This window comes from Ornithorhynchus anatinus, chromosome 16 (assembly GCF_004115215.2).
Source record: "Ornithorhynchus anatinus isolate Pmale09 chromosome 16, mOrnAna1.pri.v4, whole genome shotgun sequence".
NCBI classification, from domain to species: domain Eukaryota; kingdom Metazoa; phylum Chordata; class Mammalia; order Monotremata; family Ornithorhynchidae; genus Ornithorhynchus; species Ornithorhynchus anatinus.
Window position 1 is genome coordinate 22,283,548 of NC_041743.1, and position 15,141 is coordinate 22,298,688.

General features: G+C 42.7%; 1 protein-coding gene across 7 annotated transcripts in view; it reads right to left on the reverse strand.

Moving 5' to 3' along the window:
- LOC100084468 (transforming acidic coiled-coil-containing protein 2) overlaps positions 1-15,141 on the reverse strand; it is a 298,341-nt gene that overhangs the window by 165,710 nt on the left and 117,490 nt on the right. For all 7 annotated transcript variants that reach the window (XM_029080506.2, XM_029080510.2, XM_029080508.2 and 4 more), the window contains exon 8: positions 6,637-6,759. In XM_029080506.2, the coding sequence (XP_028936339.1) occupies positions 6,637-6,759 (123 nt within the window). The remainder of the gene's footprint in view (positions 1-6,636; positions 6,760-15,141) is intronic.

A 15,141-nucleotide genomic window follows, 5' to 3' on the forward strand; every position in this document is an offset into this window, starting at 1 on the left:
GCCCCATAGCACTTATGTATATATATTTGTAATTTTATTTATTGGGTATTGATATCTGCTCTACCCTACTCTAGCCTGTGAGCTCATTGTGGGCAGGGAATGCCACTGTTTATTGTTGTACTGAACTTTTTCAAGTACTTAGTACACATAGTAAGCACTTAAAAAATATGACTGAATGAATGAATGAACTAGCATCAGCTAGAGTCCCAAATCCCAAATCTAAACTGTCAGGTTACCTTTGGAGAAAAGTGGCCTAAGATCATTTTGGGGGTAACTCTGGAAACAGCACTAGCTCGGCTATCATTCTACACTTTTTGCAACTGTTGTCCTCTTTGCCTGCACTAACCTTGGCTCTTGCATCTTGGCTGATCTCCTGGTAAAGTAAGAGTTAATTGTATTTACAGGCTGGACTTGCCCAGTTAAATCTACATCAGAGAACACACCACTCAGCAACCTCAATGCCAAGCATCATACTATTGTCAAGCAGGAGATAATGGTCCCCACAAGGGGCAAACAGAAGGTATCATTTCTTGACTGTACAGATGGAGTGGTATTGCCTTCTCTCCTATTAAGCATCCCCATCTGGAGGATAATTAGAACATAGAATCTTTCCTCTTCACTGTTGTTTTTGGGCTTTGCCTTCAAAGACCGCCCAGGTCTGCAACAGGGCAACCATTAGGGCCCAAAACATCCACCAAGTTTAAAGACGATTTGCTAAATGAGGCAATACAGTTCTTTGCAATCTGCCATCCACTCTACTTTGCAACCAGGATGCCGGTCAGTTATCAGAAATGTCTTCCCAGGCGCCAGGAGTTTCTGACAAATCAACATCCGGCCAGCAGATCTTCTCAATGAACAGCGGAAAGGCTGAGGAGAGAGTCAGCCCAGGAACTTCAGAGAGGAAAGATGGTTTGGAAAATGTTACTATCACAGAGGGAAACTCCCTCAGTTTTCCTGCAGTTCCCCTGGGCTTGCCCTCTTTGCCTCTTTTCAAATATACTGCTGTCCCCATTCATGGCAGGGCCCTAAAACATCTGGGATTTTATTATCTAACGGGGTCTGGAAAAGCAAACTAGACTTGCCTTCAATTAGAGGGTGCTCCTAGTGCAAGGGGCACAGCAATGTAATTGTATTTGAGAAATTTAAAAAAAAAATCAGAGCTATCGGGGATAAATGATTCAAAATTCTACAAAGCAGGGACAGGAAAATTCCTAGGTAAACTAATCAAGTTCCAGTTGCTAAACAAAACTCCAGGGGTTTATATGAAGTGTGTGTTTGCGCATCTGTGTATGTGTGTGATTGGAGAGCCATACTGTGTGAGAGAGTACCAAAGATTTATTGGCCTGAGAAAATCAGTTTAAGAAAACAGAATAACAAAATCATCTGAGTCTCGGAATCAGGTCCAGTAATGAGCAAACACATAAAAATTAAATCAGAAATCAGCTAGGCTTCAAAGAGATGCAAGCTTCAGCAGTCTGGGTTTGGGTAAAGAGTCATTAAATACTGTAATCTACAGGATGTTCTTTGCATGTGCTTTTTGGCAAAGTTCTGTGAACATGGCAGCAATCTCCAGACTGCTTAGAGTCAACTACTGATCAAGACTTCAGATCAGAAGTTACAATCAGAGAAATATATTCTATTCAGAATCTTATGCTTGGCAACATTTGAAAGTTGTTAAGGAGGACCTGGCAGGAGGAGGAGGAGGAAATGGAAAATGGCTGTTCAATCTATTTCATTGCAGTTAAATAGAAAAAAGAAAATGCATAAAGTGGAAGAACTTGGATTTTTCATGCTGTTATTCTGGGGAATTTCCTGGGAACATTTGAGATTGCTAGCTAATACTTTATTAGCAATTATTCTTGAAAGTGACTAACCAAGGAACAGGTAGTTGGCCGTCCTCCTTAAGGGAGCAGCATATTGAGATTTTTGTACTTCCCCTCTGGAAGAGAGCATTGTCTTACTCAGTTCCTCTGCTACAAGGACAACATTTATGCTACTGGCCTGTGTTTACTTGGGAAATGCCTTTTCTGGGTGGAGCAGGCATATTCTCTCCTCTCCTCTACTCTGTAAGGAAGCAACACCCCTTGGTGCTTACCCTTCCACACAGAACTTTGGATTCACTCCATTTTCACTCTCATTGCCAATGGTGCTCTAAGAACCAAAACAGAGGCCAAGACTCAAAAACCCAAAACAGGGTGCGCTCACTCAAACTCACAACGTGAAGCAAATTTTACATGAAGTCTCAAATATATTAGTCCTAAACACCAATTTTTCTTTTTCATCCACTGACTTTTACTAATTTTCTTCCTTTGATCTTCAATCTAACCTATATTTCCTTCAATAATCAATCATGATTATTAATTGCAGAGCATGGTACTAAACGCTTGCTATAGATAAAAGCAGAAAAAGACTTAAGACCTCTTAAGAGTGAAAAAAGGACAAAACAAACTGTGTATTTCCCAACAATTAATAGTGTTCACTCAATTTTGACCCAACTAAATAACTTCTTGAAACCTTTTCTGCTTTTGTATTTTAGTAAAACAAATATTCCTCCTAGAATTGGCTTTGCTGTTTGGGGCAACCAGGGTGGGGGCCTGGGGATTATTTGCTTCTTTCCAACTTTTGTGTCTTACCTTGTGGTTCGACTGTCTTTTGTAAGCTCCTTGTGGACAGGGATTGTGTCTACTTACTCTATTGTTTTGTAGTCTCCCAAGTGCTCACTTCAGTGCTCTGCACACAGTAAGTGCTCAATAAATACTACTGACTGATGGATTGACTGATTGAATCTGACCCAGAGCCAGCAGAGATTGTCAGCCATGATTCCTCTATAAATGTGAGTCAGGAGCATTCCCATTTCTGTTTTTCAACATTAAAAAATACTTGACCCTAAAATGCACAGCTGGGATCTAGGATCTTGTGAAATCCACCCTCTCCCTTTGCCCCAGTTTGATACCTATTTGTCCCTGATCACCCTGTGTCTACTCCAGGGCTTAGCTCCACGCTCAGCACATAGAAAGCACTTCCTCAATATTGCCTTACCATTCTGAATATGTAGAAACTCTTAAGAATGCTTGGTGAACCTGGAACTCGGTTATTTAATGCTTTTGTCATTTCCAAACATGTGGGCAGGTCTAACAGATTAGTGAGTAAGTGTTTACAAACCACTTCAACCAATGTAATTCCATCGGGGCTTCGTTGGAGATTGGCTGTGGGCAAACATTCTATTAATCTGTTTTTCCATTCAAGGGGAATTAAAACTTTCTAATGAAAAGGCAACTATAATTCTGGAAATTGATTTATTGAAGGGTCATTTGGCTACAGCCGTGTTTCACCCTCACATTGGAGAAGCCGCTCTTTTCTGAGTGGACAGACACGTGACCAATGGGTGAGGGAATGCAAGGCTAGTGGAAAAGCTCCAGGCTTCAAGTCAGGAGACATGGATTCTAGTAGCAGCTCTGCAACTTGTCTGCTGTGAGAATTTGGGCAAGACACTTTACTGCTCTGTGCCTCAGCTCTGCCATCTGTAAATAAGTGTTCTCCCTCCCTTTCCTCCCTCCCTTAGACTGTGAGCCCCATGTGGAAAAGGGACTGTATCTAGCCTGATCATCCTGTATCTACTCCAGGTCTCAGCTCAGTGTTCAGCACATAATAAGCACTTAGTCAATACCACAGTATCACTAGGAAGAGAAGCAAGGCTATCCACAGATGCGGCAGCACAGATTTTGCCAGGAGTCTTCTGAATGTTTTGAGAATGGTCCAAGTCTCCATTATTAACTAATAGTTTCCCTTTTAGTAATCCCTGAGGTAGATTCTCCTTCCACAGTACTCACGAGGAAGACCTTTGCGTGAGGCAAAGGTGTCATGTACTAGGAGTACATAATGGGGTTTTCTGGGTTCAGGATAGCCGTCCCATGCAATCATGCAGAGTTAGACTCCCATGCCCTCTAAAATGGGGAAAGACTTGAACTCAATAGTTTCACCATTTCTGAATGATATAAAAAAAAGCATTCAGAATAATGATAGTGTTCTCTGGATTGTTGTGATTATTTTTGTTTCCTGCAATGAAGTGACTTGGTCCATTCTTTAGCATTAAGCAAATCACCTGCAAAATGAGTGCTTAGAGCTTCATTGATTTTTTTTTATGACAACAATTTATAGTCTTATACAGGGCCCCCTGAGGGGTCCTAGGAGTTGTAATAAAACTGGCACCAAGTCAAATTGGACATTTCAGGGAGGTTCAGATTCTCCCTCCAATGCCCTCTCCACCCTTTTTTCAGACTCTTCTGGGCTAAGGAAGACCACTGCACATCCTGACAAGGCTGAATTGGAAATGGTGCAGACTTTGTTTCTGGAGGGAGCTGATCCTCATGAGTCAGGGTTTCCGACATGCGGAGCTCACCTCAGTGAGCTGAAAATGTAACTGCCAAAAACCTACAACTAATAATGAAAATAGTATTTATTAAGCGCTATTCATTCAATAGTATTTATTGAGTGCTTACTATGTGCAGAGCACTGTACTAAGCACTGGGGAAGATACACTGTCCCTGTCCCACACGGTGCTCACATCCTAAGTAGGAGGGAGAACAGGAATTGAATCCCCATTTTACAGATGAGGAAACTGAGGTAGAAGAAAGCTAAGTAACTTGCCCAAGGTCACACACCAGGCAAGTGACGAAACTGGGATTAGAACCCAGGTCCTCTGACTCTTGGACCAAGCTCTTTCCCCTAGGCCACACTGCTTCTCACCTGAGCATGCAAAGTAGGATCTTTTTTCCCACTCCTCTCAGTGTGAGACCTAGGCTACTCCTGGTTTGAGCCAATGGACTCATGAGCCACTTATTGTAAGGCAGTAAACCCGTCAATGGGCAGGGATTGTCTCTATCTGCTGCTGAATTGCATTCCAAGCAGTTAGTACAGTGCTCTGCACATAGTAAGTGATCAATAAATACTATTGAATGACTGGGGCTCTGCTTCAGCCAGGCAGGGCTAGGACCTTGTTCAGTTGAGCCTGGGGTTTGGGACATGATCATGTCTCTAAAGCAGTGTATGTGGGAGACAATAGATTTTGGAGGATTGAAAATTGAAAGAAAAATCACAGTGAGCTAAGGTAGCTCAGGAAAAGGAAGTAGTGTGGCCTACTTGTAACTCCTCCTGCTTTAAGGACATCTCCACTTGGATGTCCGCCTGCCACCTAAAACTCAACATGTCTAAGACTGAGCTCCTTAACTTCCCTCCCAAACCCTGTCCTCTCCCGGACTTTCCCATCACTGTGGACGGCACTACCATCCTTCCCGTCTCACAAGCCTGCAACCTTAGTGTCATCCTCGACTCCGCTGTCACATTCACTCCACGCATCCAATCCGTCACCAAAACCTGCCGGTCTCACCTTCACAACATCGCCAAGATCCGCCCTTTCCTCTCCATTTAAACCGCTACCTTGTTGGTACAATCTCTCATCATACCCCAACTGGATTACTGCATCAGCATCCTTTCTGTTCTCACATTCACCTGTCTCTCCTCACTTCACTCCATACTTCCCTCTGCTGCCCGGATTATCTTTCTACAGAAATGCTCTGGGCATGTCACTCCCCTCCTCAAAAATCTCCAGTGGTTACCTGTCAACCTTCACATGAAGCAAAAATTCCTCACTATTGGCTTCAAAGCTCTCCATCACCTTGCCCCCTCCTACCTCACCTCCCCCTTCTCCTTCTACAGCTCAGCCCGCACACTCTGCTCCTCTGCCGCTAACCTCCTCAGTGTGCCTCGGTCTCGCCTGTCCGTCGTCGACCCCTATCTCTGGCCTGGAATGACCGCTCTCCTCACATCCACCAAACTAGCTCTCTTGCCCTCTTCAAAGCCCTACTGAAAGTTCACCACCTCCAGGAGACCTTCCCTGACTGAGCTCCCCCTTCTCCTCTGCTCCTCCTCCCCTCCCCATCACCCCTACTCCCTCCCTCTGCTCTAACCTTTTCCCCTCCCCACAGCTCTTGTGTATATTTGTATATATTTATTACTCTTTTTATTAATGATGTGTATATATCTATGATTCTATTTATCTATTTTGACTGTATTGATGCCTGTCTACTTGCTTTGTTTTGTTGTTTGTCTCCCCCTTCTAGACTGTGAGCCGATGTTGGGTAGGGATTGTCTCTATCTGCTGCCAAACTGTACTTTCCAAGAGCTTGGTTTAGTGCTTTGCACACAGTAAGCACTCAATAAATACGATTGAATGAATGAATGAATGAATAAAACATGGACCTGGGAGCCAGGCACCTGGGTTCTAATTCAACCTTCACCATCTTACTGCTGTGTGACCTTGGGCAAATCACTTCACTTCTCCGTTCCTCAATTTCCTCTACTGCAAAATAAGGAGTCAATACCTATTCTCCCTCCTATTTGATTGTGAGCCCCATGTGGGCCATGGATTGAATCGGCCTGATTAACTTGTATCTACATCAATGCTTAGAACAGTGCCTGATATATAATAGGCACTTAACAAGTACCATTTAAAAAATATCCACTACCTAATCAAATCTGTGAGCTCAGTATGGGCTATTGTCTCTCTTTATTGCTGTAGTGTACTTTTCCAAGTGCTCTGCACACAGTAAGAACTCAATAAATAAGAACCTGACTTACCCAGGAGTGATCAGCCCCGAGGAGTTCTGGACAACAGTGTCACCGCAAAGAGGAGGAGCATCTGAGGACCGGTTATCTAAATCTGCAGAAGCCAACTGAGTGGCATCCACTGCTACAGGACAACTGGAAAAGAAGATAGAATAATAGCAATGATTAGCTATTGATTAGGAACCATCTAGGCATAATGTTGCTCGAACAGATATTTTTTACATGAATACTTTACCCCAGGACCATACTGATCTCCTCCAGGAGAATCCCAGACTCTGTGGGCCAACACCTCCCTTCCCCAATGACCAATCCGTGGTATTTATTTAGTGCTTACTGAGTGCAGAATGCTTGGGAGAATACTTCTAGAGTAAGCAGACGCAATCCCTGCCCTCGAGGAGTTTACAAGCTAGTGGGGAGAAGGGAGAAGACTAATCTCATACTTATGAGAAAAATCCCAATCTACTCTTCTAAGATAAACAGAGAAGCATCATGGCTTAGTAGAAAGAGCAAGGGCTTCGTAGTCAGAGGTCGAGGATGCTGCCATTTATCAGATGTGTGACTTTGGGCAAATCACTTAACTTCTCTGTGCCTCTGTTACTTCATCTGTAAAATGGGGATTAAGACTATGAGCCCCACGTTGCATAACCTGATTACCTTGTATCTACCCCAGTGCTTAGTACAGTGCTTGGCACAAAGTAAGCACTTAACAAATACCATCGTTGTTATTATTATTACTGTTAATAAGATATCAGAAACATTTGGGATAATTTAAGCATGCTAAACAAAGAAATTTTTGCATAACATTTGAGGGGAAAAGGTATCCATATTCCTCATGGCACAAGCCCTGTTTACTTGTATTTGATGCCTGAAAAAAGTAAACTGTTTTCCATTCCTAGTGGTCCAACTGAAGGCATTCACATAACAATAATAATTGTGGTATTTATCAAGTGCTAATTATGTGTCAATCACTGTTTTAAGTGCTGGGAAAGACTCAAGATAAACAGGTTAGACACAATCCCTGTTTCACATATAGGGCTCACAGTCTAAGTAGAAGGCAGAACATTTTACAAATGAGCTGAGGCACAGAGAAGTTAAGTGACTTGCCTAAGGCCTCAGAGCAGGAATGTGGCACTGCCAGGATTAGAACCCAGGTCCTCTGAGTCCCAAGCCCGTGCTCATGCCACTACTCTCACATTAGGCAGGGTAGTGGGACTGCAAAAATATCAGATACTTAGAAGTCATCTATCAAAAAAATCATGCAGAGTTTAGCCACCAGCTGCTGCCTAACAGCTGCAGGCAGCATACTATAAGTTTAGTCAAATGAGCAAAGGGTGAGCCTGATATTTGGTCTTGGAATGTTCCTGGGGAAAAACTGTCTTCAGCAAATGTGTAGCCTGCAGCCTGAGGCACTAGCATTTATTTCACAGGGTTCCTCTTGTCCTGAGGCACTAGCATTTATTTCACAGGGCTCTTTAAAGAGAAATGTTTGTTGGTTTACTGTGAGGTAGAGAAGTTTCAACTATTGAGTCTGGAAATATCTGTTCAAATCCATTAAACAAATGGAGATGTTCTGTGTCGCATCACACATCTTTGTAAGTCGTTTGCAGTTCCTGATATGGGCTCAGTCTGAATTTGATGGAAAATGATGAAGAAAGAAGAAAAATCCAAAAGCTCCTTAAATAATACTTTTTGAGCATTTAATATTCACCCCACCCTCAGCCCCACAGCACTTATGTACATATCATTAATTTATTTGTTCATAATTAATGACTGCCCCTTTACACTGTAAGCTCCTTGTGGGCAGGGAATTTATCTACCAACTCTGTACTCTCCTGAGTGCTTCGTACAGAGTAGTCTACACCCAGTAAATGTTCAATTAATACTAATGATTGATTGACTGATCTCTGAGAAAGACTCTAAGCATCTTCTTTAAAGACCCCACGATTGGAAATGTGAGGTATAACATTCATTCATTCATTCAATTGTATTTATTGAGTGCTTACTGTGTTTAGAACACTGTACTAAGCGCTTGGAAAGTCCAATACAGCAACATTTGGCCAGACACTTTCAGACTAGCTTGAAGGAAAAGTTCAACCGGTATTCCATCGGGGGTCTCAGTCTCGTCTCACAAATGCCAGTGGGGAAATGGCTCTGATCCAACTGGCTCGGCTAAACTGTCCACACCTTCAGGGGGACTCGTAAGAGGTCTCCACTCCTCTCAAGTTTGTATTTTATTTCTGAGATGAGGACCTCTTTTCAGGAATATCACTGTTATTGTGGTATTATACTTTCCCAAGCGCTCTTCACACAGTAAATGCTAAATAAATAATAGAATGAGTGAATGAAAACAGAAAAGTATAAACAAATACCTTTTTTTAAGAACAAAAAAGAACAAATGAACAGATTGGTTGAATCCACATATTCAAATGCATTTCTGAGTGACTTTTCTGTGGAAAGATAGAGAAGCAGTGTGGCTTAGTGGAAAGAGCACGGGCTTTGAAGTCTGAGGTTATGGGTTCTAATCCCGGCTCCTCCACTTATCAGCTGTGTGACTTTGGGCAAGTCACTTAACTTCTCTGTGCCTCAGTTACCTCATTTGTAAAATGGGGACTAAGACTGTGAGCCCCACGTAAGACAATCTGATTACCTTGTATCTACCCCAGCACTTAGAACAGTGCTTGGCATATAGTAAGCACTTAATACCATAATCATTATTATTATTATTGTCAGAAATACTCATGGGCCCAGTCAACCTCTGGAGACACAGCACTACCTAGTGCCTAGTGAAGCAGCATCATCTGGTGGACAGAGCATGGGCCTGGGAGTCAGAAGCAACTGGGTTCTAATCCCGGATCAACCATGTGTCTGCTCTGTGACTTTGGGCAAATCACTTCACTTCTATGGGCCTCAGTTACCTCATCTGCAAAGTGGGGAATAAGACTGTGAGCCCCATGTGGGACAGGGACTGCATCTAACCCGATTTGCTAGTATCCACCCCAGTACTTTGAACAGTGCCTGGGACATAGTAAGTGCTAAACAAATACCACAAATGCCATTATCAATTGCCATTACCACTGCCCAGAAAAGCAAAACATGGACCTACTAAACCCACGTCAGTCTGGCCTGGGGAGCCTCATGACGATACCTGAGCCTCCTAATTTCCAGCCAGTCACTCTGTAATCTGGGTCAACATGGCCAAGTTATCCCTGTAGTTACACTTCTAGAGTAGACTTCATTGAGTTCTTTTTTTAATGAATTTCAGGAAGGTGGCAACAGATTGGGGCTCCTCCAGACCCATCCTCCTCCCCAATAATCAAAGATTGTACTCTTCCAACCCTATGACCTTGTCTTTTTCCATCCTCGAAGTGGACAGAAACTTGGTTGGTACCTTTGAGATTCCCCATCTTCAGTGGTAAGCAACACTCATAAAACACATGAGGCTTTCATGCTATACATATTTGACAGAGAAGCAGCATAGCCCAATGGAAAGAGCATGGGCTTGGGAGTCAGAGGTCATGCGTTCTAATCCTGGCTCCGCTAACTTCTCTGTGCCTCAGTTACCTCATCTGTCAAATGGGGATGAAGACTGTGAGCCCCACATGGGACAACTTGATTATCTTGTATCTACCCCAGCGCTTAGAACAGTACTTGGCACATAGTAAGTGCTTAACAAATGCCGCTATTATTATTATTATTCTATGATTTGTGCATTGGAGATTTTAGCAGAAGAACCCATATTTTGATTACCTCGTGTGCAGTTGGGCAAATTGGATGATTTCATGACCTGAAAGCAAACGTTATTGGTTCTAGACTGTAAACTCCTCTGTATGCAGGAAACACGTCTACACCAACTCTGTTATACTGTATTCTCCCTAGTGCTTAGTACAGTGCTCTGCACACAGTAAGTGCTCAATAAATATGACTGGTTGATTGACTGGTTCTGCCAAATCCCCATTTTCTGTGATGGAAGGAAACAAGTAAAATCCCACCACCCGCTTTCTCAACAACCTTATCAGAGCTTGGCCAACCAGCAAAATGGACCTATTTCATCTGCTTTTACATCAGTCTAGAAGCATTTATTGAGCGCAGAGTTTTTGAGTATTTATTGAGTTTATCTGTTGCCGACTTGCTCATGCCAAGCGCTTAGTACAGTGCTCTGCACATAGTAAGCGCTCAAAAAATACTATTGAATGAATGAATGAAAGCGCAGTCAAAAGTCTGAAACTCAGGCAGCAAAAGGAGGAAAAAACAAAGAATGTTCTAGACTGTAAGCTCATTGTGGGCAAGGAGTTTGAATGTTTATTGTTGTATCACACTCCCCCAAGCACTTAGTACAGTGCTCTGCATAAAGTAAGTGCTCAATAAATACAATTGACTGACAAATGATGAGCCCCTGAATTATTAGGAGTTGATTTGCTTGTCAAGAAGTGGAGTTGGGTCTGAGGGCTAGTGGACACTCCTTGAAGTTATCTTTCAAAAAGTGGCCGCCTTGAGTGGAAAAGGCAAGGGTACAGCATGGTATCATCGGCTGTCTAATACTCTATTCATTTTCATTTGCAGTTCACCTATGTGAAATCAAATCAAAATGAAGTATACATTGAAATGGAAGACAGCATAAAACCATGTCACTCTGTGCTTTAAGGAAAGAGATCTACCTGATACAGTAATTAAAATAAAATTTCCACTTAAAACAATAATTTTTAGATTTCAAATCATACCTGCAGTTATCTTCCTGCACTTTTTATTTGGAAGAGTATTTCCCTGAAAACTTTATTTTTCAACCAACTCCTCTATTAGATTTCATAATCCCCGGGATGTTTTGTGTCATAATCAGTTGCTCTGGAAATGTTTCTTGGCATTATAAACACAGGACTATGGCCACAAATAGAAAGGACTGATTCTGGCTTCACCAGAGTCTCTCAGGAGCAGATAGAGTGTGAGCAATCTACGATTCCTGTTTAGGAGAAAAGGCTGGGGTGGGAAGGGGAGTACTTTACAGTTGATCTCTGTCAACATCTGCCTTAATTTGTCCTCCAACCTCAGGCAAATCTCCCAATCTATCAATTCTCCCAGGACTTGAAACTTCCCCATCTGCAGAAAAAGATTCTAAGTGTCTCCACGATGAGACAGAACTAAATATGGACACATAGCCTGCCTTAGGGGAAGCACACACATGGTGGGGGGGGGGGGGAGGAGGGGGAGGGCAAAGCACATACTGGGGTGGAAGGCGCTGAATGTGATCTGGGGCAAGCCATTTCACTGCTCTGTTCCTCAAGTTTCCCTTTCTTTAAAATCGGCATAGGGTTATCTGTCCCTCCCCACTTCACAGGGAAGATAAAACTATAAATATGCAAAATGGTCCTCAGTTCTCAGGCAGAAATGAGTGTGATGATATAAAAACAAGATATTATGCCATGAATACTTTATGAGTTTAATTCTTTTCGGCCCAGTGGCAATAGATTAACAATTTTAAAGTACTTTAAACAAAAAGCTGGGGAGGGTAGAATGATCAATCAGTAGTATTGACGGAGCATCTTACTATGTGTTGAGCACCGTACTGTTTGGGAGAGCACTAAAGAGTTAGAAGACACAATTCTTTTTTTATGGCATTTGTTAAGCATTTACTATGTGCCAGCATTTACTATGTGCCAACAAGTTCTAAGATGTGGGGTAGATACAAGGTTAATCAGGTTGGACACATTCCCTGTCCTGCAGAGTCTGACTGCTAGGAGGGGGCATGATTTACTCCCCATTTTATAGATGAGGATACTGAGGCACAGAAGTTAAGTAACTTGCCCAAAGTCAAGTTTAAGTCCATTATTAGGGGGAAGCTGCTGGTCACATTAGGCTTGTGAGATCAAATCCTGGGTCAGTGACTCTCTTGCAGGCCTTAGGGTAAGTGGCTTCACTCCAGCTGGCAACCTCAGCTTCTCCAACAGTAAAAGAGGATAGTCAGAGGACAGACTAGCAGACCCTGGTCAAACATGTGGTAGATATTAGTCCTTGGAAACCCGCTGATTAATTTGGCCTCATATTCATCCCTATTGAGCTGATGGAAGAAAATCATGGCATTGAGGAAAGGGAGAAAACGAAGCCAAAAATGATGGCTTACAAACAGAACAATTTCTACACAGAGTATGCATACATTTTTAATTGCCTCAAGGGATCAATATTTTGATTAGAGATCCACCAAAATAGCAATCCTCTCTTCATGCTAACATAGCGAAAAATTCAATTTAGTCTGCAAACATCAGGTAAGTAAGCCCCAAGGCGTAAACACACTTGAATGGTCCGGTAGTGCGGGTGACATATTGTAACCTTCTGCAGGGCCCCCTCCACCCCACGCCCACCCCAGACATGAAAGAGAAGAACCCAGTGACAGGCAGAGAAAGGGTCTTCCACAAGTGGTGTCTGACCCTCAAGATGCCCAGAGGGGGTCTTGGAAATGGTAGAAACCAGAAATTAGTAAGAGGAAGACAGTGTGACCTAGTGGTTAGACCATGGGATTGAGAGCCAGAGGACATAGACTTTCAGTCCCAGCCCTTTCACTGTCTTGCTGTGTGACCTTAAGCAAATCATTTATCCTGTCTGGACCTCAGTTTCCTCACCTGTAAAATGGAGGAGAAACCTGCACTGCCTACAGCGTGGCTCAGTGGAAAGAGCCTGGGCTTGGGAGTCAGAGGTCATGGGTTCGAATCCCAGCTCTGCCCCTTGTCAGCTGTGTGACTGTGGGCAAGTCACTTCACTTCTCTGGGCCTCAGTTCCCTCATCTGTAAAATGGGGATGAAGACTGTGAGCCTCACGTGGGACAACCACATTCCCCTGTATCTACCCCAGCGCTTAGAACAGTGCTCTGCACATAGTAAGCGCTTAACAAATACCAACATTATTATCATTATTACCTCCTAGAGTGTGAGTTTTATGTGGGAAGGGACTGTATCCAATGTGATCAATTTGTAGCTGATCCAGCATTTAGCACAGTAAACCTTTAATAAATAACAGAAACAGCAAGGCCCAGTGGAGACAGTCTGGGAGTCAGAGGACCTGCGTTCTAATTCTGACTCTGCTACTTGCCTGCTGTGTGATTTTGGACAAGTCACTAAATTTCTCTGTGCCTCTGTTATCTCATCTGAAAAATGGGGATAAGACTGTGAGCCCCATGTGGGACATGCACTGGGTGCAACCTGATTATCTTATATCTACCCCAGCCTCGCACAGAGTAAGCGCTTAAATACCATTAAAAAAATAAAAGAAGAAGAAGAAAAACCTGACAAATGGTCTTTTGTCCCCTACTTGCCATTTTAGGGTTATCATTTCTCATTCTAACAATCCTAATTCTAATCCCTAATGGAGAATAAAATCCTGGACAGAAATGAGAGCTAAAATTTATGAAAACCAGTGAAGATGAGGATGTTAAAACGACAAAATGAAGATCCAGAATAGGAGCAAATTTTCCTCCAACCAAGGCCTTACTCTTTTTTGCAAATTAAAACAGTTGATACTTATCACTTTCATTAATGTTTCAAATCAACTTATCAACTCACAGGTTCAGATATTAACACTGACAGCGTTTGACTTTATCAAGAAAGCTACAGTAGATCACATTGCTGTTTTGTCCCACAAAGTTACCAAGTGTCCTCCACTGCCTCGGAAAAGAATTTACCTAATTTTAAAGTTTCAAACACCCAGGCCATCCATTTGAAAATGTTAGAGTTAACTCTACCAAGCGGCTGTCAGCACACAATATATTTTGAAGGTGGCGGAGCTACTGAGAGACTTCATTCCCTTCTAGTAAAAATGTAAACCTTTCCAGCTAATTGTAACTAAATCTGGGGAATCTGCAGCTGATGAAAGACTCCCTGAAAAACACTGAGCAAAGACAGATTTCCATTGAACATGCTCCTCTTAAATTAACACTTTCAGTTCAGTTTAGGCTGAAAAAAGTGTCACTTGCTTGGGAGAGATAAAGTGACCTTAGTTTACAGGCCAAACAAAATCAGCATTTTGTTTTTCTTCCCCTACTCCCCCCACCCACCGCGCCAAGTCCAAGTGGTTATCTTTTTCCAAATTTTCAGGGGGGCTATTTACTTAATACTTAGAGAAGCACTGTGGCACAGTGGAAAGAGCCTGGGCTTGAGAGTAAGAGTTCATGGGTTCGAATCACGGCTCCGCCACTTGCCAGCTGTGTGACTTTGGGCAAGTCACTTAACTTTTCTGTGCCTCAGTTACCTCATCTGTCAAATGGGGATTAAAACTGTGAGCCCCACGTGGGACAACCTGATCACCTTGTATACCCCAGCTCTTAGAACAGTGCTTTGCACATAGTAAGCGCTTAACAAATACCACCATCTACTTAATGCAACTTCCCTGTCTCCAGTTCAGTGTACTCACCAACATCAAGAAACGATAATACCCAGCGTTGAAGTTTGGGATCATCACCGGCTTTAAAGGCCACACGCTCCGAAGGCGATCATAATAATCATAAAAATCCAGCCCACATTCCTTTAGGGGAGTAAT